General features: G+C 49.4%; 3 protein-coding genes across 3 annotated transcripts in view; 2 read left to right on the top strand and 1 right to left on the bottom strand.

Annotated features, from left to right (window-relative positions):
• The window catches only part of LOC135390142 (ADP-ribosylation factor-like protein 13B), a 288,978-nt gene that overhangs the window by 147,372 nt on the left and 120,167 nt on the right, over nucleotides 1–21,439 (bottom strand). The gene's annotated exons all lie outside the window — the stretch shown is intronic.
• On the top strand, nucleotides 1,582–2,648 carry LOC135390137 (very long chain fatty acid elongase AAEL008004-like). The gene has a single exon (XM_064620128.1). It carries the CDS (start codon nucleotides 1,639–1,641, stop codon nucleotides 2,437–2,439), a length of 801 nt encoding a protein of 266 aa, XP_064476198.1. The 5' UTR covers nucleotides 1,582–1,638; the 3' UTR covers nucleotides 2,440–2,648.
• On the top strand, nucleotides 10,767–11,808 carry LOC135390136 (very long chain fatty acid elongase AAEL008004-like). The gene has a single exon (XM_064620127.1). It carries the CDS (start codon nucleotides 10,812–10,814, stop codon nucleotides 11,610–11,612), a length of 801 nt encoding a protein of 266 aa, XP_064476197.1. The 5' UTR covers nucleotides 10,767–10,811; the 3' UTR covers nucleotides 11,613–11,808.

The raw sequence follows: 21,439 nt of genomic DNA, 5'->3' as shown, positions 1-21,439 counted from the left end.
TATCGGTGTTATTATCCAGAGGGGAAATGTTCGCCTCAGATATGTCCTCCTCTACCTGCCCGAAAATTTTCCTCGTCACGTGTTTCACGCATCATCGCACACTACGTCAGTGAACGCCGCGAATGTCGCGAACGACGGAGATGCCGGTGAACTTGTCACGTTCACACAGCAATCCGTGAATCTCGCGAACGCCGCGAAGGTGCCGAAAGCTGCAGCCCGAGAGTAGAGATTGCTTCTACTTTTGACGGGAGTGCCGGGAAAGACGCGAGTCTGGACCAATCAGCGCGCTCCGCGAGCGAGAATGCTGGGAGGGGAGAACAGCGTCGTGGACAACAAACATGGCGGATGCGTAACCTGGTCTACGAAATTCTAATCAAGACTCTCAGGTAGAGCTAAATGTTGTACGACAGCAAACGCAAGAGGAGTGGAAACGTAGACACGAAGACCGCATCACAGTAGCTGCTGAAAGAAGACGAGGAAGTAAGTTTGTCGTCTCTGTTGAGACATTTGTAGATGCCCGTCGTCTGCTGCTAAAAGCGGGCATTGCTTTACAGGTTGCTGTATAAAACGCAATAAATACGTATTTGGTAATTGTTATCACAACGACATTTTACGTATTACACGTGTGGAGCTTGAGTACAGCTCGAAGAATGAAACGGATCAGTTTTTGCAGCGGAGTACAGTGGGTGCCAGTAGTACCGCCATTCCCGGCGTTCGGAACACAGTGTAAACTAGATGGTCGCGAATGCCGTAAAAGCGGTGAATTACTTCCCTGCGTTCACGGCTTTCGATGATGTTGTGTGAACGTAGCATCACACTGTAAATTTAGCTTCCTTGCGTAGTCCTCTGCTATCCTCTGCGTAGTCCTCTGCTGAACCTGCTATCAGGCCGAGCCAGGTTTCAGAGGGGATGTACCGAAATTCTGCTCACGCGGCAAAACTGTCCGTTCTGACCCCGTTCCTCAACTTCTAGCTGATAACCGGGTTGTGTGAATCTCGTTAAAAATTCAGATTATTCAGTTATTCAGATTACAGTTATTTTCAAAAGTAAACCATTTTATTTTACCTATTCACTAACGTGGCGCACGCTTCACATAGCGTAACGTTGCTACGGGTTCCAGTATTTAACGTGCCTCGTGCAGGACGAAGTGCGTGAGAAAGTTGTATACCGCCAGGTTGTTGGCGACCTCGGACCTGCTTGAACCCGCAACCTCCCTGGGTTTAATAGGCAGACTCGTTATCAGCTGCCCCAGACCTTGAAGCATGCCCGACGGCTAATCGAAGTCGACACTCACCAACGGTAAAACAATTTCACTCTATAACTCATCAAAATGGATGCAACAGAGGTCAGTTGGAGACACTCCCCTTGGTCAACACACTGTGGAGAGAAATTATGTATCCTTGTGCACGCGCTGATTCGAAAGCGACGAGGAAAACTTGCATCGGAGAGGGGTAACCACGGACCAAGTCAATTCATTCAAAGGATATGAGGAAAACATCTTTTTCAGAGGAGGGTATCGCAAATTTATTCTACTGTAGAAGTACGGAAAACATAGTACGAGCATCGACGGCAGGCAGGCAACCATCCTGCAGAACAAAGAAGCATAGTGTTGCCGCGGGATCTTTCCTTTCAACAGATATGCTCCGGCAACTTGCTCGTATACCTCCGGGTCAGCCGTTGTTCTTTCGTGATCCACGGACTATTGATTGGTGGATCGCTGGCAATTTGCCCTTCCTGCTATTCACCTTAGTCAGCTATGTCTACGTCGTCAAGTACATTGGACCGCGGTTCATGAAGAACCGCAAACCCATGGACTTCCTCAAGCCTCTCATCTTGGCCTACAATGGAACCATGGTTGCGACCAACGCCTTCTTCTGCTACAAATTCCTCAGGAGATCGTACATCGGTGGCGGTTACAACTTGTTCTGTCAAGGAATTGATTTCAACGCGAAGGATGAAGCGACGTTGCAGCTTTTGAGTCTGGTGTGGTTCTACACGTGGGTGAGGCTTGCGGACTTCCTGGATACGATCTTCTTCGTGCTTCGCAAGAAAGACGCTCACGTCTCGCTCTTGCACGTGGCGCATCACTGCATAGTTGTCTTCGGCTGCTGGTACGGTTTGTCCTACGGGGCTGATGGACAGTCCTTGTTCGGCATATGTGTGAATAGTTTCGTTCACGTGCTTATGTACGCGTACTATTTCCTGTCGCTCATGGGACCTTCTCTGCGCAAGTATTTATGGTGGAAGAAACAGTTGACGCAACTCCAGCTCGGACAGTTCATTGTCGGTGTTCTGCATGCAGTTATACCTCTTTTTATAGATTGTGGTTATCCAGCTATGCACATCATCATTGCCTTCCCTCAGGGTGTCTTTTTTATTGTAATGTTTATGAGGTTCTACTTGCATGCGTACCTGAACAGAGTGAACAAAGTGCAGTGAATACACTTGGTTTTGAGAGACTTGGTAAAACATTCAACGAATAGCACAAAAAGAGAACGTTTGAAGCAGTTCAAGAATGCATATCTTTAAAGTGCCACAAGAAGGCAGTAAGGCTTCACGACACTTTTATTGCGACCCTCATAAACTGCTGCTGTTTAATGTATACGTAAGTTATTGTCTTTTGTTGCTGAGTAAAATAATTAAGAATATCGGTGTCTCAAACAGAACAGTATATCGTAGAGTGTTGAAGCGTGAATAAATGGTGCTGGTAGAGAGGGCTGAGCTTCATGCATCACGAAATAATCGTTGTCGACAACCTCAATCACGGATCTTTGTAGCGTCATATCCCTCTGACACGATATCGTGTTGTCTTCAGAACGGGAACGTCTCTCTATGTAACGGAGCTTAATCACTTCCATCATTCGCGAGCCAACGAGGGGCGGAGCTATCGTTAACACGAACACGTGACACGTTTCACGTGACGCGTGGCGCGCTTTTTTCGTTAACGGGGCAAAGGCTTAATCTCTTGCTCGCGTAACGACCGACGGCGTCGTCTGCCTAACGAATGTGTTCACGAGCTCACAGGCCTCATCGCCTACATGGCTCACGATCTAACGAGTCGCAAGGCACTCGGGAGCTCTAGTACGTGGTATATGACGCGCTCTTTTCGTTAAAGTCACAGGGCCGTAATCTCTCGGTCCAGTTACGACCAAATTAGATCGTTCGCCTAACGAGTGGGTCTACCCACTCGTTAGAATGTGAAACATCTTCAGTTGGAGATTTGCAGAAACGGAATTTCTGCAGAAACGAACATGTATTGCCCCACGACTGTGTACAAAATGACATGCTCCCCCTTTCATCGTATTTACACCAGTGGTTACATGAGGGCTGTGAGATATTCTCGAGAAGATGCAGATGAAGACGAGAAAGAAGACGAAGAAGTGACAACGACAAGCCATAGACAAACCATAGACAAACCATGTGAGCTATCCAAACAAAATTAAACAACCTAATTGGTCGACAAGATTACAGCCTCGTTGGCAGCTGTAGTTTGTTCAGGGCGGTGACATCACAACACCTAACGGCTCGTTACGAGCACGATAGCCTCAACGAAGAAGCTAAACGAGGAGCAGGGATTGTGCCACAGCAGGGCGTCGATAAGTTTCTTCGTTTCGTTCGTTTCGTTCGACACGCTGACGTTGAAGCTGTCCAAGAAAGATGGCGGAGTGATTCTTCGCTTGGGCGATCACACAAGCAGCGAACTGTGCCCCATGGACGTGATGGCGTCAGGATGCCTTTCAACTGGACCAGACAGATTCTGTAAAGTTCTTCCGTCCGCCAAGAAACGCTCTCCGCACCGTTTGTGAGGACTTGTGACCGTGTACTTCACTGCGTCTTGATAGCTACGGGTGTTGTGATGAACAACAAAGGCGAAATGGATGCATATACGTAGTAGTGTTCGAATTGTTCTCTTTAATAGTACATTGCGGACATAGCGTTGATGTAGCAATGAAAGGAAGAGCAAAGGATTCTGTGGATTTTCTGAGGTCGATTGTCTTGAATTGTTTCATAACATTCTCTTAACTGCTAACATGGAATTAAAACAGTTCACTGACGTTCTGTTCAAGCTCACTAGAAAACTGTTGCACTGCGAATTTATTTTATTTTTGGCGTCAGGATGCCTTTCAACTGGACCAGATAGATTTTGTAAAGTTGTTCCGTCCGGGAAGAAATGCTGTTCGCACTGCTTATGAAGCCTGACTGTAAGGCTGCGCGTTGTACTTCCATGCTTGAAGAAAAAGTTACATAAAGTTAATGAAATAATGGCGAATTCGGGTGGTCATTTCGGAGCAACTTTTTTTGCCAGATCTCGAGCAGTCATGTTCGCTTGGTCAAAATGAAGCAAATCTCGCATGTTCACGTGGCGCTTTCCGAGCGCTCGGAATTTGCTAGCTAGCACTTTTTTTGCCCGGTCTCAAAACGATCGAGCAGCAGATTGCTCAACTGTATCCGGTGTCGTCACATCCGCACTGCAACGGTGGCGAGTGCCCTCATTGGCCCGCATGTTGAAATCACGTGGTTTAGCAGACGACAGAACTCGAAGACTTGCGACCGCGACGCCCCTAGCGTGATCCAAGTACGTAAAACCGCTAGATTCCTAGCAATCATGTTTGGGTGGCAACGGTCACGTGGGTGGCAACGGTCACGTGATCCAGCTTGGTCGCCGACCTAGCAATTTCCGAGCGCTCGGCCGTTTTGCTACGAAATGACCACCCGAATTCGCTATAAGTGTTCACGCTGATACTGAGGAGAACGGGCAGCCTCCTCCTCTTTCTTCTTTTGATACTTCTGATACCACTACGTCTTTCCTTTCTGGTCTCGGACTCCCACGTGAACTAGAACTCAGCACACACTAGTTCTCGTATCATACTTAAGACCATTCTCACCCGACACCATCGTCAGGGTAGCAAAATGATTTACAATTTTTTGCGTATAGCTCGACGATTATCCTTACAGTGATGTACATGTTTGTTAATTATTTTCACACGACTAGCGAGCCATATATTGAGACGGGAAGAAAAAGAAGATGACCAATGAGCCTGGGAACGAACATTGGAACGCAAGGAGCATGTATGAGAGCACGAGAATGCGAGCTCTCGGAACAAATGAAACAGCCCTATTGGTCAGAGAAGATGCAGCCTCGTTGCCAGCCTGCTCTTTGCTCAGGGCGGTGACATCACAACACGTGAGCGCTCGCAACGTGCAAAATAACCACAAAGAAGAAGCTTCACGAGGAGCACAGATTGCGACCACGCAAAGCGCCGATAAAGTTGCTGTTTCTTTAGCCTGAACGACTTGTTCAGCTGTCTCGTGCCGTTAAGTTGAACGTGTGAAACGATTAAGCCCCCTGACTATCACCATCGTTCTGCCCTCGCGTTAAGTGGACAGAAAGAGAGTGCGCTCGGCTGAGCGACAGCCTGTATCCTTGTCAGTTAGCATGCAGGATCACATGGGTACAAGGCTTCTTCCATGGGGTGCAGGGTGCAGCTCCGCTGCTGTTCCGAAAGTATGAAGACGCTGTGATATTCAGAACCGTGGTCCCAACTTCATTCATAAACGCACATTGCTTTCCAAATTTCCATACTCCTTCGTGAGAAATTTGAGAAAAACTACCGGGCGGCGGTTCCACTTGTGACGTCATACTTGGAACTGCGCGGATTGGATAGCCACACCTAGCCAGCTCTGCCTGGCAACCAGTTTGTGTTTACACTCCGTCATGGCCGCTGTATCGTGCTGAAATAGCTGTCACGAGCTATCGGGGACCACCGCACCGTTTTATCATGTTTCTTATAAGGAATACTTCGTCTTCGAGCACGTTCTCGTTCTCAATAGCTTTGGCGGTGCTTTCTGCAGGAGGAGGAGGAGGAGGAGGAGTGTCGTTGGGAGGAACCCGAGAGGTCTGCCTGCCTGATTAGGCGGCATGTTTCTCGGGAAGGGAAAGGTGGTGGAGAGGAGGAGAGGAAAGGGTGAAGTGGAAGACCGAGCGGAATCCGCTCGGGGGGAGGATAGCTGCGTCCATGGGCCGACTTCAGGGGAACTGTGCCGGCATACGCCTATTACACATCTGAGGGAAACCCAGGAAAAACCCCAGACGGCACAGCCGGCCCGCGGATTCGAACCGCGGACCTCCCAGTCTCCAAGCGCACGCGTTACCGCTGCGCCACCGGAGCTGGTGTGTGCTTTCTGCACGCGCAGCAAGTCCGCGCATAGTGCGCTGCCAAAGCTATTGAGAATGCGTAAGTGTACGTCACACGTTAGGTGTTAGGTCTTGTTGGTAGCATGAAGCACAGTGCGGGCACAGAATGTCCGCTCACGACGGCCGTCGTTGCACAACGAGGCCATCCTGTAAGGCTTGTTAAAGAAGACTGGCAAAACTATCTTTGAGGCTATTAACGACAGCAATTATCACGGAACACACCCAAAACATTCACCTTCGCCCATAGATCTCCGCCATCGCATCGACGATTTGGCGTTAGCCAAGTCACGAGCGCTGCTAAACCAGGACGAAGCCGGGATTGGTCAGGGTTTGCCGACCACAGGACCGCCGTGCCAGGGAAATTTAAAAAAATGTTTTCTTAAAAACTACAAACAAATGGGTGAAAATTTTTCACATGTATGCTCCCTGTGCGGAAACGAACGCACAGCCCAAGCATGGCTCCATTCTGTCGCAGTCGAAAATCGGCGGAGCTGAGCTTTAAATGAAGACGATCGATGCGCTAACTTTTCTGGCCACTAGGTACCCAACACATTACTGTTGGCTAAATTTAACGCAACTAATCTGTTATGGTGGCGAGGCTTCATTTCCGGTGGGACAAATAAACCTGTGCGGTGCTAATATTGTGGGCGGCGGTGGGTTTGCAAACAGGTCTCACACGGAACACGTATACCGGGTGTTTCAGTTCAATTCCGGGGCTAACGGGTGCACCAATCGACGAACTTTGTTCGTTACAAGTATCTGTCCGATGCCACCTACAAGCTGCGCACCGTGTGAGTGAGAGGGAGGCGCTCATTATTTAAATAATAATTCAAATGAGTTTCGTAAAAACACAACTTCTAAAGCACCGCGCTGTCGGCATTAAAATGGGTACTACACCTTTTGGGACTTTCAGTGGACACCGTTTACAGAACAATTTGCCACCGAAGCGTGTGATTTGTTGCCGTAATTAATGGGTTTGGGTTTACATATTTTGTCGCGGCTGGCCGCGATGAAGCGCAGAAGGATGTAATTCATTGGTGGATAAGAGAGAGCATCCTTTTGCGCTTTATTGCGCCCATACGCGACAAAAATATGGAAACCGAAACCGATTAATCACTGCAACAAATGACCCGCTTCGGTGGAAGATTTTGCTCTAAAAGGTGTCCACTGAAGTTCCTTACAGGGGTATAACAGTGTATCTGACAACGCCGAGAGCGCCCTACTTTAGAAGTTACGTTTTTTTATGAAACTCATTTCAATTTTAATTTAAATAATGGACGCCTCCCACTCATTCACACGGTGCGCAGCTTGTAGGTGGTATCGTTAAAAATAGTCAAAAGGCGTTAAACGTTTTTTTTTTTTTACAGCGCTGGCGATGTTCTCAACATACTCCATTCCCGTGAGAAGAAATCCGAAGATCCAAGTGCTGTATTTGACCATTCTCTTTCCTTTCCACAGTGAACTTTAAACCCAAACCCTCTCCAACGAACAAACCCTGTATACCCCATTCATCGCCTTCAAAACCCACACACACCAAAAAAGTCAACAATATACTTGGTAATAAATTCAACCCCAAAACCCCCACCCCCCAATCTCCCAGAAGCAACTCTGTCTACCTTTGCCAAAACCAAATCACTAAGCTCTGTATCAATTTTTGAGCCTACACACACATCATCCCGTTGTCAAAAAACCCCACCCGACACCTGCACAACGGTAGAATCGAAATACAATTTTATAATATCTAAGAAAACACTATGTGATACACCCACAGTATTTTGAAAGTACACTAACCCAACAGATATTGCTTCCTGTACACACGAAAAAATGATATACAAAGGCAAGCTATAGAAAAGATCAACAACGTCCAAAGAGAAAAACCGAACCTTCTTATTTTCAAAGCACCTTAACTGTTCAATCAAACCGCAGGAGTTGGTGATTCTAAAAGGGTCCCCAAACTTCACCTCATTGAGACCTTTCAATAAAAAGGCACTAACGACCCCTTGCCATGTGTTCCTTCCTGAAATAACAACCCGAAAAGGGTATCCCTCCTTATGTAGCCAAATAAGAAAAAAAATCGCGTGCAGTGACCAGCACGGGCATACTTTTCACTACTCTGAAGCTTGGCTAGGCCTATTGCTGTTCTAGTCGACTTCGACCCTTCAAGGGCCCTCTTTGTTAATGGCCACTGTGCGGAGTGTCCTCCGCCGAGACGTTGAAAACCAGGATGGACCTCCAGACGGGTTCTGTCCAGCACGGACTGATAGGAGCCGTTCATCGATGGATCGGCGGCCTCCGGGCGCTATGCGCGACGACGATCCGGTCCTGCCTTCTTCGAAGGATCCAAATGCACTGCAAAATTGGTCCGATGCCACTGAAGTTGGGGATGGTGAGGATGGTGGCGTGTGGGCGCTTTGCGTCCCAAATCACACCCGGAACCGCCCAAGAACGTTCGCAGAAATGTCATGCTGGCTAACAGGAGCCCCAGAAAATTTACAACAGTTCAAGCACCTACCACTGTATCTAACAAGCAAGTTCATGGCCTGCCAAACACTGGCGGCGTGAACTATCGTCCTGAAGTTTGCCCTACATATATGCTGGTGTTGCTCGGAGAACCTCGAGTGTGGGAAACAAGAGTCCACACAGGGTTGCATTCAACCTTAATTTCAAGCATCTCATCGGCCGCTCCGACTCTATGCTTTGCTCTCGCTGTGCCGTTTTGGCGGATACGAAGCATGTGCTCCTCGACTGCCATCTTTACACCTCCCATAGAGCAGCTCTGCAGTGTCGCGTGAAATCGATCACGGCCGCACCATTCACATTGGCAACCATCCTCGGCCCTTGGTCTAACCAGGTCGACCATCGCCAAGCTCTTCAGTACTTTTTTCAGTAAGATTTTTCTCCGGGAGATAGGTCTCCTGTCTACCCTATGATGTGCCTGCGTACCTGTGTGCTGTGTGTGTGTTTTCGTGTGCTGTGGTTTTGCCTACTGTTCTGACGTCTTACTTAAAAATTTGTTTCAGAAGCCGCGCGCACCACAGAGCGCTCCCCATAATTCGGTGCCCGCGCGCGACGATTGCAGTGCACTCTGATAAGTGTGCCGTGAAATATCTTCCTCTTGTGTGACGTGGCCAAAGGATGGTCTCCAAGCGCTAACCTCAAGATCAATGTACGCCGGAGGACGCTGGGATCGTCACGTGCGGGTTCCGGATGGTGGACAGCGATCTGCGGTCCGCCCGGCATCTGAAAACAACATTTAACCCCGGGAAAAAAACGAAACCACAAGCCATACCGACCTCAAACCACTCCACTTGTGTCTTTTTCGACATGTACTACAACTCCTCATTGACATCTGAGAGCTAAAACCGATAATTAAAAAGTTAGAAAATTAATTAGCGCTAATTAATTGACAAGGGGCGATGAAAAAATATGTTTGAATAGACCACACAACTGTGAAGCACGTACAGTTAGTTCCATTTGTGTAGAGCACTCCGTTTTTCTTTAGCCCCTGGCCCTTTTTCGGTGGTACACCCTGTATATGTGGGTGTCTCCAAAAATTTAGTATCGTCGTCGTCGTGGTATCATCGTCGTATCTTTGAAAGTGGTCAACAGTACCAGGCCTCATGCATAAAACTGGGCGTTTAGTGCGATATTATGGGATAAAAATAATTGCGGGAGTCGCAAGACATCCAAAACGGTGCACAGAAACTGAAAATGTTTTGTTTACAAATGACTTAGTGACACGGGCGCAACCATCTTTAAGGTCACGTGTGCGTTGACGTTTGCTGTGACGTGTGACCAGGGCCTGTCCAGAATGCATTGCGTTCGCTCGGCACGCTTTCGTGTATGGATCAATACATTGCATGTCACACCGTGTCAGGAACCATCGACGCCGCTCTGACGCCATTTCTGGATCTCTAGCTGATAACTGGGTTGTGGAGTCTCGTTAAAAAATAGTTACGATTATTTTCAAAAGTAAGACACCTTATTTTTCTTATTCACTAACGTGATGCACGCTTCACGTAATGTAACGATGTTACGGGTTCCAGTATTTAACGCGCCTCGCGCAGGACGAAGTGCCTGAGAAACTCGTACTCTGCCACTATACGTTGTTGGCCACCTCTCAGCCGGGTTTGAACCCACAACCTTCCTGGGTTTAATGGGCGGACACTATATCAGCTGATCCAGCCAAGCCGCCTCAGACCTTGAAGCATGCCCGGTGCATAATACAGTTCCTCATCGAAGTCTATTCATTATAAGCGACAAAACAATTTCACTCTATAACTAATCAAAATGCATGCATCAGAGGTCAGAAGGAGACACTCCCATTGGTCAAGACGCCGTAGAGAGAAATTATGCATCTTTGTGCACGCACTGATTCGAAAGCGACCAGGAAGACATGCATCGGGGAGGGGTAACCACGAATCACGTAAATTCATTCGAAGAATATGAGGAAAACACCTTTTTCGTGGGAGGGTGTCCTGAACGGCCATTGATACTCCTGTATACGTACGTAATGAAAAGATAGTACGAACATCGACGACAGTCCTGCAGCCATCCTGCACAGCAACGTAGCACTGTGTTGGCGCGGGATCGTTCTCCACTCCTTTCAACAGATATGCTCCGGCAACTTGCTCGTATACCTCCTGGTCAGCCGTTGTTCTTTCGTGATCCACGGACTATTGATTGGTGGATCACTGGCAATTTGCCCTTCCCGCTATTCCTCCTAGTCAGCTATGTCTACGTCGTCAAGTACTTTGGACCGCGGTTCATGAAGAACCGCAAGCCCATGGACTTCCTCAAGCCTCTCATCTTGGCCTACAACGGAACAATGGTTACGACCAACGCATTCTTCTGCTACAAATTCCTCATGGGATCGTACATCGGTGGCGGTTACAACTTATTCTGTCAAGGAATTGATTTCAACGCCAGGGATGAGGCTACATTGCAGCGTTTGAGTCTGATGTGGTTCTACGCGTGGGTGAGGGTTGCGGACTTCCTGGATACGATCTTCTTCGTGCTTCGCAAGAAGGACGCTCACGTCTCGCTGCTGCACGTGGCGCATCACTGCATGGTTGTCTTCGGGAGCTGGTACGGTTTGTCGTACGGAGCTGATGGACAGTCCTTGTTCGGCATTTGTCTGAATAGTTTTGTTCATGTGGTCATGTACTCGTACTATTTCCTGTCGCTTCTAGGGCCTTCTGCGCGCAAATATTTGTGGTGGAAGAAACAGTTGACGCAACTCCAGCTTGGACAGTTCTTTGTCGGTATTCTGCATGCTGTTATACCTCTTTTTATAGACTGCGGCTATCCAGTTATGCACATCATCATTGCCTTCCCTCAGGGTGTTTTTTTCATTGTGATGTTTATGAGGTTCTACTCACATGCGTACCGGAACAGAGCGAGCAAAGTGCAGTGAATATACTTGGTTTTGAGAAACGGAGTAAAACATTCAGTGAACAGCGCGCAAGCAGTTCAAGAATCCATAACTTTAAAGTGCCACAAGAAGGCCCTAAGAGTTTTCACCACACTTTTATTGCGAGCCTTATGAATTGCGTTTGCTGCCTAATGTATATATATATATGAATAGATGAATAAATCAACGAGCCTTAAGACAGAAACGAATAGGAATAAGTTAAAACTAAGATTGATTATTATTCAATTATAATTATAATTATATTATAATTCACTGGCTTGCACTGTGGCATTGAGGAGTGCTCAGTCACCCTCCCAGGTGTATATCGCTCGCTGAGCGACCCCTGGTTTGCCAATTCCGAACGATGTGCAGCTACCCAGAGCTGACGAGCCGCAAACACGGCGAAACACGTGTCCTCTGGTGCTGTCGCATCGTTCCATGAGTATCTGTTTCTCTGCGTGCAGACATAGAAGCCATCTTAATCTGTAATTTTGAATTTCAAACACGTCTAGTATCATTTACCTGTTTCTTTAATGGCTTTTTTTCCTCATTATAATTCACTGGCTTGCACTGTGGCATTGAGGAGTGCTCAGTTACCCTCCCAGGTGTATATCGCTCGCAGAGCGACCCCTGGTTTGCCAATTCCGAACGATGCGTCCAGAGCTGACGAGCCGATATATATATATATATATATGTGTGTGTGTGTGTGTGTGTTTGTAACTCAAACGTCGCCATGCCAGTCCTGGACAGCTGTTTCGGCCTTGTTTGGCCTCATCAACAGGACGCAGGCAGGCAACGTTTGAGTGGATGGCGTCAGAAGGTCACGTAACATGTGATTCCTCCCGTCAGGGTGAGATAACTCACTAACTGAAAGCCCAGTGCAAAGCCAGTGAAGTATAAAATGAAAAGAGCTCCTGCTATTTTTTTCATTTTATATATATATATATATATATATATATATATATATATATGTGTGCGAGGGGTGTTCAAGTCAAACTTTCTGCCTCCTGAGTGTACAAATGGCTCGCGCTACTTCTTTTTTGTCATTTTCACACGCGACAGGCCTCCGCGTTCACCACGTGGTGCTCCAAAGTTTGTGCAAAACAGAAGACAACTGCTGGACAAGATGGCCCACAACGAGGTGCTCGCGCACATCGAACAGCGAATTGTCATGAAGTTTCTCGTGAATGAAGCCGTAAAGTCATCTGAAATTCACAGAAGAGTTCAGGCTCAGTATGGCCACGATACACTTAGCCGCAGCAAAGCGTTTCAGTGCTGCAAACGGTTCCGAGACGGCCGTACATCAGTGCAAGACGATCCCGGCCGGGGCGGCTCAGAGCCCAGTGTCAGAGTTCCTGAGAACATCCAACGTTTTTCCACGGTTTTCTGGGAGAAGACTGGCGTTGTTCATGTTGAGTTTCTGCCCAGTGGTACCACCATCAATAGTGCATATTACTGCCAGATTCTCAGGGGTGTGCATAAGGCGCTGAAGCAAAAGGGCCTCATCACCAAAGGAGTCCTCCTCCTACGGGACAATGCGCGCCCGCATACCGCGCATCTCACGACACGTCCCTTACAGGAACTTGGCTGGGAGTTGCTGCCACATCCCCCTTACAGTGCAGACCTCGCCCCCAGTGATTTCCATCTCTTTGGGCCACTGAAGGCGTTCTTTGGTGGCCGCCACTTCAGCTGCGACGACGAGGTCAAGAATGCGGTCCGATCATGGCTGCTACGCGCCAGTAAGAATTTCTACGCTGCTGTCATCCAAGCCCTCGTGAAACGCTGGGACAAGTGCATTAGTGCAGCTGGAGATTACGTTGGAGAAAAATAAAACTAATTTCTCGCCTGTAAGTTCATTTTACTTTTGCGAAAAATGAAAAGTCCCGGTTTGACTTGAACGCTCCTCGTATAAAGGGTGTTTGCGCTAACGTGTCCAGAAATTATATTTAGAGCGAGCGATAAAAGAAAAGCAAGTGGTACTGTTCTGGCGCTTGAGTAAGAAACAAGTACTGCTTCACTAGTAGCACCTGTTTCTTAGTCAACTAGCTGAAAAGTCGCACTCGTTTCTCTTTTATCACTCGCTTTAAATAAAATTGCTGGACACGTTAGAGCAAACACCCTGTATATATATATGTGTGTGTGTGTGTGTGTGCGTGTGCGCGCGTTGCTATTGTATATTGTTGTTGTATATTATATGTTGTATGCGTACATTGTATACTGTTGTATTTTGTAAAATATTTAAGAATATCAGTGCCTCAAACAGAACAGTAATGGTAGGGTGTTGAAGTGAGAATAAATAGTGCCGGTGGAGAGGGCTGTGCTTCATGAATCACGAATTAATTGCTCCCCAAGCAGCAAAATGTACTGAAAGTCAAGTGCAACAGGGGTGGACGGTATATGTCTTATCAATGTTCTTGAGTATCACGAGTCTGTTCAAGGTCTTCCACCTACCCGTCCACCCCTATTGCACTCGACTTTCAGTACATTGTGCTGCTTGGGTCTCGACAACCTCAATCACGGATCTTTGTAGCGTCATATCCCTCTGACACGATATCGTGTCGGCTTTAGAACGGAAGCTCCTTTCGATGTAACCTGATTATCACCACCGTTTGGGCACTCGCATTAAGTGGACAGAAAGAAAGAGCGCTTGGCAGAGCGACAGCCTGTATTCTTATCAGGATGACATGCAGGACGACATGGGTACAAGGTTTCTTCCATGGGGTGCAGACACAAATGATGATGATGCGCTGACTTTTCTGACCACTAGGTACCCAACACGTTACTGTTGGCTGTATATAATGCAACTAATCTGAAATGGTGGTGAGGCTTCATTTCCGATGGAACAAATGAACCTGTGCGGTGGTAATCCTGTGGGCGACGGTGGGTTTGCAAACAGGTCTCGCACGGAACACGTATGGGGAACTTCTGGTTCCTCTTCCCACACTATGAAGTTATTATAAGTCACTCACAAAAGTCACCTGTGCATACGAGTGTGGATACTGAATGTAGTTCACACATGTGAAGAATATCCACGGCGAATGATACGGAACTATCTGTACGAAACAGTCTATACGGAAGCACCGGCACACCGTTTTCATCAGCGGAACATACTCATCCATCATAAAGTGCCATTGCAAGCAGAATCGCGTGTCTTCAGAATTATCCAATTTTATGCAAATGCATTGCACGTGTCTCACACAGTAATTCTCTCAAAATGTGTTCTCTAATGTGACTCGGGAGGATCATATATATTAATTAATTCTGATTAATTAATTATTTTTGTAGTTTTGAGAAGTCTCACGTCATATAGTGTGCGCAACCCGCCGTGCGTCTGGCAACATTGCTCCTCGACATCCGTCACCTTATACCACAGCTACTGGCAGTCTTCCAAAGTGGGGCGGAGAGCTGTTGCTGGAACACGGACGACGGAGCTCTCCGAGATGTCACCTGCTCTTGTAGTATCCGAAACTATGAAGTTTTCTAGATTATTTTAAAAATTCGTGCAATGTTTACTGACATATATTGTTAACTTAAAAATCATTTAATATACGAGTGCAGTAGCGCAATACTTGCGTCGCTGCAAATTCGAAAATGTAACGGGATGCCGCTACCAAATAAAAGTAATGCAGAGAAGTTTCCCCTACTTACTCTCGGCTCTCAGTCATATCGTTGTCCAATATACATAGCGCTCCATGTGCGGTATTGTGGAAGATGTTGAGCTCATTTTGATCTCCTGTGTACGATACACGACGATGTACGATACTGTGTCAGACGCAGGGTGTTCTCCGTCGTATAGTGAAAATTTTCCGGGACATTGATGCAGACAACAAGTTTTGAACCTACGCCTTTTTTTTTTCCTTTTCATCTAATAAATATATCCCCCCCCCACGTGTGTTTTATGGGTTTTGCTGTTCGACTGTTTGCGTGTTGCGTGTTTGCGCGTTCACGCATCATCATCATCATCATCCTCTTCACTGGCATCATCATTACAGGAGTTTCACCCAAAGTAACTGGTGCAGGTGATGTGGAGTTGCGGGCCTCACACTAGTGAAACCAAAATCTCCATTTTATTTTTTATTTTTTCTTAAAACCAACCAACCATATCTAGCGATACAGGGGGGGGGGGGGGATATGTTTAATAGTGAAAAGGAAAACGGAAATGTCAGCCAGGCTATTGCCAGCTTGCTATTCCGAGAGAGAAAAGAAAAAGGAACTGTGAAACAAAAGAAATAAAAGAAAGGAAAAGATGACAGAAAAACTGGCACGCAGTGCAGTGCAGCACAGGCACGAAGGAAAGTTCGAAGAACGTCCAGTCAGAGGGCAGACGCAAGGCCAGAGTCATTTAAGAAGCGGAGCAGGGCTGTGGTGATGGCCCACTGAGTAGGCCGAGGGACGGGACCGAGGAGGGTGGCCATGGACAGTGTGTTGTAGCCCAGCTGTATTAGACGGCGATGGAGGGCTTGCCGTTGCGGGATGTGCTGCTGGCAGTGCAGAAGACAATGAGCAATGTCGCCCACCTCGCCACAGCTGGAACACAAGGGGGAGCTGGATTGGCCCATTTTGTACAGGAGCAATGGGGTGCGGGCAACGTTGAGACGGAGGCGGTGCAGCAATGATTCGTCCTGACGACTGCAGCGACACGCAATGAAAAAGCTAACCGAGGGGTCGATGGACTGCACGTGACTGTTGTAGGCGACGGCTTGTGACCTAAATGCTTGGGCACGGGTTGCACACCGGCGGCGAATAGCTAAATGGCAAGCCGAAAGTGTAAGTGGTGGACGTGCAGTGGCAGGGGTAACAGCTGCGGCGGCTCGTCTAGCAGCCGCGTCTGCGCGTGTGTTACCGGTCAGGCCCACATGACCGGGCACCCACTGAAGGGACAAAGCATGACCATTGGCACGGAGTCCGTTATACCTCTGAATGATCAAGCTGGGTATACCCTGTATGAGGTTGGAGCGGGCCGACATCAAGCGGAGGAGAGACGCCTTGCTGTCTGTGAGGACGACCCATTTCCCAGGTGGCAAGTCAGTTATATATTCTAGGGCAGTAAGAATGGCGAACAGTTCAGCCTCGGTGGACGACATGGGGTAGGGCAGTTTGTAGACCTGTTCATGGTCTGTATCGGCAACGTAAAAGGCCACGCCCGCTGCGTCAGACATTACGGAAGCATCGGTGAAGATTTGTCGGCAATGGGGATGGGTAGAGGTGAGATGGGCCAAAGCGAGTTGTTGGGCTACCACAGGGCTGATTGCCTGTTTTCGGGGAAAGTCTGGTATAGTGGCGTGAATGGGAGGCCGTTTTAAGGTCCACATTGCTGGCGCAAAGGTAGTGGCAGGTGTCGAGGACGGGAGACAGTCTCGTAAGCGGGCAACTGCTTTGGCAAAAGCGGATGCAGGGCAGCTCACAGCAATGCGGCGAAGAGGATGAGAGGGTTGCGTCAGGCAGCGGGCGTAGACGCGAAGGGTGGCTGAGTCCCGCAGAATGGGTATAGGGTGCTCATGAGCTTCGGCGAGTACGGAATATGTCTCCGTTGTTCGAAGGACACCAAGGCAAACACGGAGACTGCGGGCTTGGAGGTTCAGGAGCTCCTGCTCTCGTGTGCAGCTGAGATCATGAAGGATCGGGAGGCTGTATCGCAGTGTTCCCAAAACAAGAGCCGTATGAACTCGGTGGAGGTCCTGGCAACACGGGCCCCAGGACGCACATGCGATACGTTTGAGGACATTGACCTGGCTGGAGGCTTTCGTGGCAAGCGCCTTCACGTGAGATGACCATGTGAGGCCTTGGTCGATTGTGAAGCCCAGATAACGGCAGGTTTTCACAAAGGTTAAGGGCGAACCGTCGATGAAGAGTGGGTATTTGTGGAACGATCTCCGCGAAAAGGCCATGGCGACAGTTTTGGCGGGTGAGATGGCTAGGCCGCGGTCGGCAAGATAGTTGGAGATTGTGTTCAAGGAGCGTTGTAGACGGCGTTGAATCACATCACGACGAAGAGCAGAGGTCCAAATACAAATGTCATCTGCATAGATTGTGATGTGGGTGTGGCTGGGCAGCTGTGCAGGGAGGGAGGCCATAATGATGTTGAACAGGAGGGGGCTGAGTACGCTTTCCTGCGGGACGCCTCGGTGAACGGGATACAAGGTGGTATCTCCGTCAGCAGTGCGGACAAACAGGCAGCGGCCTGTGAGGAAGTCCCGGATCCATGATAGGGGGCATACCCCTACGTTAGCGTCCTGGAGAGCCGTAAGGATTGCATTGTGTTGGACACTGTCATAGGCTTTCTTGATATCCAGGAAAACAGCAGCGGTCAGGAAGCCGTCTGCGCGAGCCTGCTGCGTCTCACTGACCAGAGCAATGACACTATCGAGTGACGAACGGCCTGAGCGAAAGCCTATCATTGTTTCCGGGAAGAAACGGGCACTCTCAAGGTGCCAGATGAGACGGGTGAAAATCATTCGTTCCAGAGTTTTACCCACGCAGCTTGTAAGGGCTATCGGGCGGAAGGAGTCGAGGTGATGGGGCGACTGGCCGGGTTTGAGCAAGGGGACAACCATCGCCAATTTCCATTCCTCGGGTATTCGCCCCTGCTGCCAACTGTCATTGAAGAATCGTAAGAGGTGCTGCTTCCCCATATGCGGAAGGTGCTGGAGCGCCTTGTATGAGATCTGGTCTGCACCTGGGGAGGTATGTTGGGGCGAGGCACATAGGGCAGAGTCTAACTCCTCTAGTGTAAAAGGTAAGTCCAGGACTGTGTTGCTGGTAGATGGCATCGGAGTAGTAGCAGTTTGAGTTGAAGCAGGCAGGGCGGTGAGGCGGGCACAAAAGTCCTCTGCAACGTCAATTTCGGTGCGTGATGTGGCCAGAGACAAGGAGCGGAACGGGTGGCGTTGCGCTACAGGTGTCGAAAGGCCTTTAAGCACACCCCAAATACGAGACAGAGGTGTGCGGGGCGATAGGGACGATGCAAAGTTACGCCAACGGTCCCGTGTGAGTTTCTGGAGGCGTCGCTGAACAGCCTTCTGAATCCGTCTCGCAGCCTGCCGGTCATGGAGTAGGAGGGTGCGCCGTGCTCGCCGTTCTGCGCGTCGCCGGAGTGCACGGAGCCGCTCGTATTCCGCGTCTGTAGCGGAAAACTGAAGCGGGACGCGGTGCACTGTGGTTGCTTCCTGGGTTGCGGTGGCCACAGCGCGACAGAAGTCTTGCGCATTGCTTAGCCCGTCATATGCAAGGGAAGATTCGAGCACTCGCGCAAATCGTGGCCAGTCGGTCCGCTTGACGGAGTGCGAGCTGGAAGATCGGCGGCCATGCGGGATGCCGACCAGGACAGGTAGGTGGTCGCTGCCAAGGGTGTCCGCATCAACACTCCAGAGGAGCCGATGAGCGATGGACGCTGACGCGACGGTGAGGTCAAGACAAGAAGAGCGGTAAGTCGGGTAGACGAAAGTTGGAGAGCCATCGTTTAAAACGCAGAGATTCTTGTCCGCGAAGAGGTCTGCTAGTTGCTGGCCTCTGGTGTCAGTACGCATGCTGCCCCAGACTTCATTGTGGGCATTAAAGTCCCCGCAGAGCACGAAAGGCGAGGGGAGGCCAGCTATAATGGAGCCCAGCTCATCCACGTTGTATCTGACCGATGGTGGGATATATAGTGAGACTATAGTGACGTCAAGTGAGCCCACACGAACAGAGCAGCAGACGTAGTCGCCGATCCCAACTGTTCGCAGGTCGCGCTGGATCGCCGGGAGGTCGGCACGGACAAAGAGCGCAGCACGGCTGGTCTGTCCACGGGGCTCCGAAACAAAGGTCACGTAATTCGAGAGACGAAAGTCATTCTTAATGCCGCTTTCTGAGATGCATAACACAGGGAATTTGTGGCGCCACACAAACTGACGGAAGTCAAACAACTTCGATTGCAGGCTGCGTGAATTCCACTGGAAGATCGTGGTTGATTGATAATGAACCATTGAGGCGCGAGGCCGACCATTATTCATTATCGGGCGTAAGGAAAGAGCCAGTACGGAGGAGAGGTTCAGTGCAAGTATAGCTTGAACTGCAGGTAAGTCTGCCGCCGTTGGGAGCTGCTGGACGATGGCGCGTAAGGCGGCGAAGAGCATTGCGACTACAGTGTGAGATGTATTGCTTTGTCCCTCCAACAGACGGGGCTTCGGAATTTTAGGGTCTGGTGTCCGCTGTCCACTGGCCTGGGCCGCGATGCGCGCGATATGTGGCACTTGCTTGACGGCAGAAGCAAAAGACTTGGAAGGGCCGTGATCAGCGTGTGCGGGTGTCGCGGAACAGCCAGATAGGCGCGGAAAGTGAGCAGTGTGGAGATTAGTGGAGCGACGGGGTGGAGGGGCATGCGACTTTCCACTGAGCATGCGCCGTCGGTGTGCAGCTGTTGCTGCCCTTGCAACCGTACAGGCACGGTACGTTGCAGCGTGGTGGCCGCCACAGTTTGCGCATGTGGGCTCACATCGTGAGGTACATTGCTTATGATCATGTGGGCCAGAACACACTTTGCATCTTTTCGAGCTGCGGCAGTCACGAGCATAGTGGCCAAACTTCTGGCAGTTGAAACACTGCGTTGGCGGGTCTACGTATTCCGACACGGGGAAGTACGTGAAGCCGAGGGGAATCTCCGCTGGTAGCGCCTGGCCAGGTTTGAAGGTCAGGAGTACGCTACTCTTGACGATGGTGTGTGCGGACCCGTCATTCTCTCGAGAGTAGGCAAGTTCCCGTTTTACCTCAGTGACACCGCTGGAACAGAAGTATTCGAGTAGCTGTTCCTCGCTGTAACGTCGAGGGACGCCAGTGATTCTTCCGGTAGTGCGCAGGTAGGACTGTGGGATAGAGGCTTTGACTGAGATCCCTGCGACGGACCTAAGGCTCAGAAGGCCTTGCGCTGAGTGCTCCGACAAGACGTGAACTATGAGGGTGCCATGTTTGTTGATTCGGTGGTGGAGAACCTTCTCTTGCGTCGTGGTGAGTACATCATGGGCTATTGAGTTGGGGTTGACATTCCAGAAAGAATACAACTCCCCCACACATTTGAAGACAACTGGGATTCCACTTGGGCGGCTTTTCTTGTATGTGACTATTTGGAATGGTGAGCTAGGGGGGGAAGGAGGGTCGTGCGGAACATCCATGGACGTGGGCACGTCTCCGTCTGCCAGTGGGGGCGTCACCTCCTCATCATCGAAGGCGTTCAGGAGTTCCGTTTGTGATGTCCCTGATGCTGGCGTAAGTTCCCCATTGGAGCGTCTCCCTACCGGGGAGCGGCTCCTGTCGCCAGCGCTAGTCTGGTCTGATCGCCCAGGGTCAGGTGCTTCCTCGGCGTCGCGGACCCCTGGGGTCCTGCGACCCCGTCCGCCTCCTGTCATGGGTTCTCTCCTGTAGTTTGGGAGAGGAGCTTGCCTTCGGTCAGTGAAAAACGAAGGAAAATCAGAGAGCAGAGAGAGAATACGTCCTTCTAGTTCGACTACTTCTTCTTCTGCACGGGAGTGCACAGGGCCATACAGGGATACAGGGCCATTTATATTCTTCCAATTAGCCAACATGACATAAAACAAACCACAAGTTACAACCAGGATAATTGATGCCGTTTCCGACATTGACATTAGGCAGGTTTGAAATGCGGTACGATAGGACTCGAGCCAAACATCTTTCCAGTCTTCAGCACGACCTTGGCTACCATCAACGACCGGACGCTTTTACACGTTTATTATAATAAAGGCCTGACTAAAAGCATAAGCTGTGAGCCACCTTCCGGTGGCTTTTTCACAAACATATATTACACTCGTCATCGTACACCAGAAGGTTGCTTATCAGATAAA

This window comes from Ornithodoros turicata, chromosome 3, assembly GCF_037126465.1.
Source record: "Ornithodoros turicata isolate Travis chromosome 3, ASM3712646v1, whole genome shotgun sequence".
Taxonomy (NCBI): Eukaryota; Metazoa; Arthropoda; class Arachnida; order Ixodida; family Argasidae; genus Ornithodoros; species Ornithodoros turicata.
Note: the sequence above shows the minus strand (reverse complement) of the source record. Positions and strands in the feature narration are given on the sequence as shown.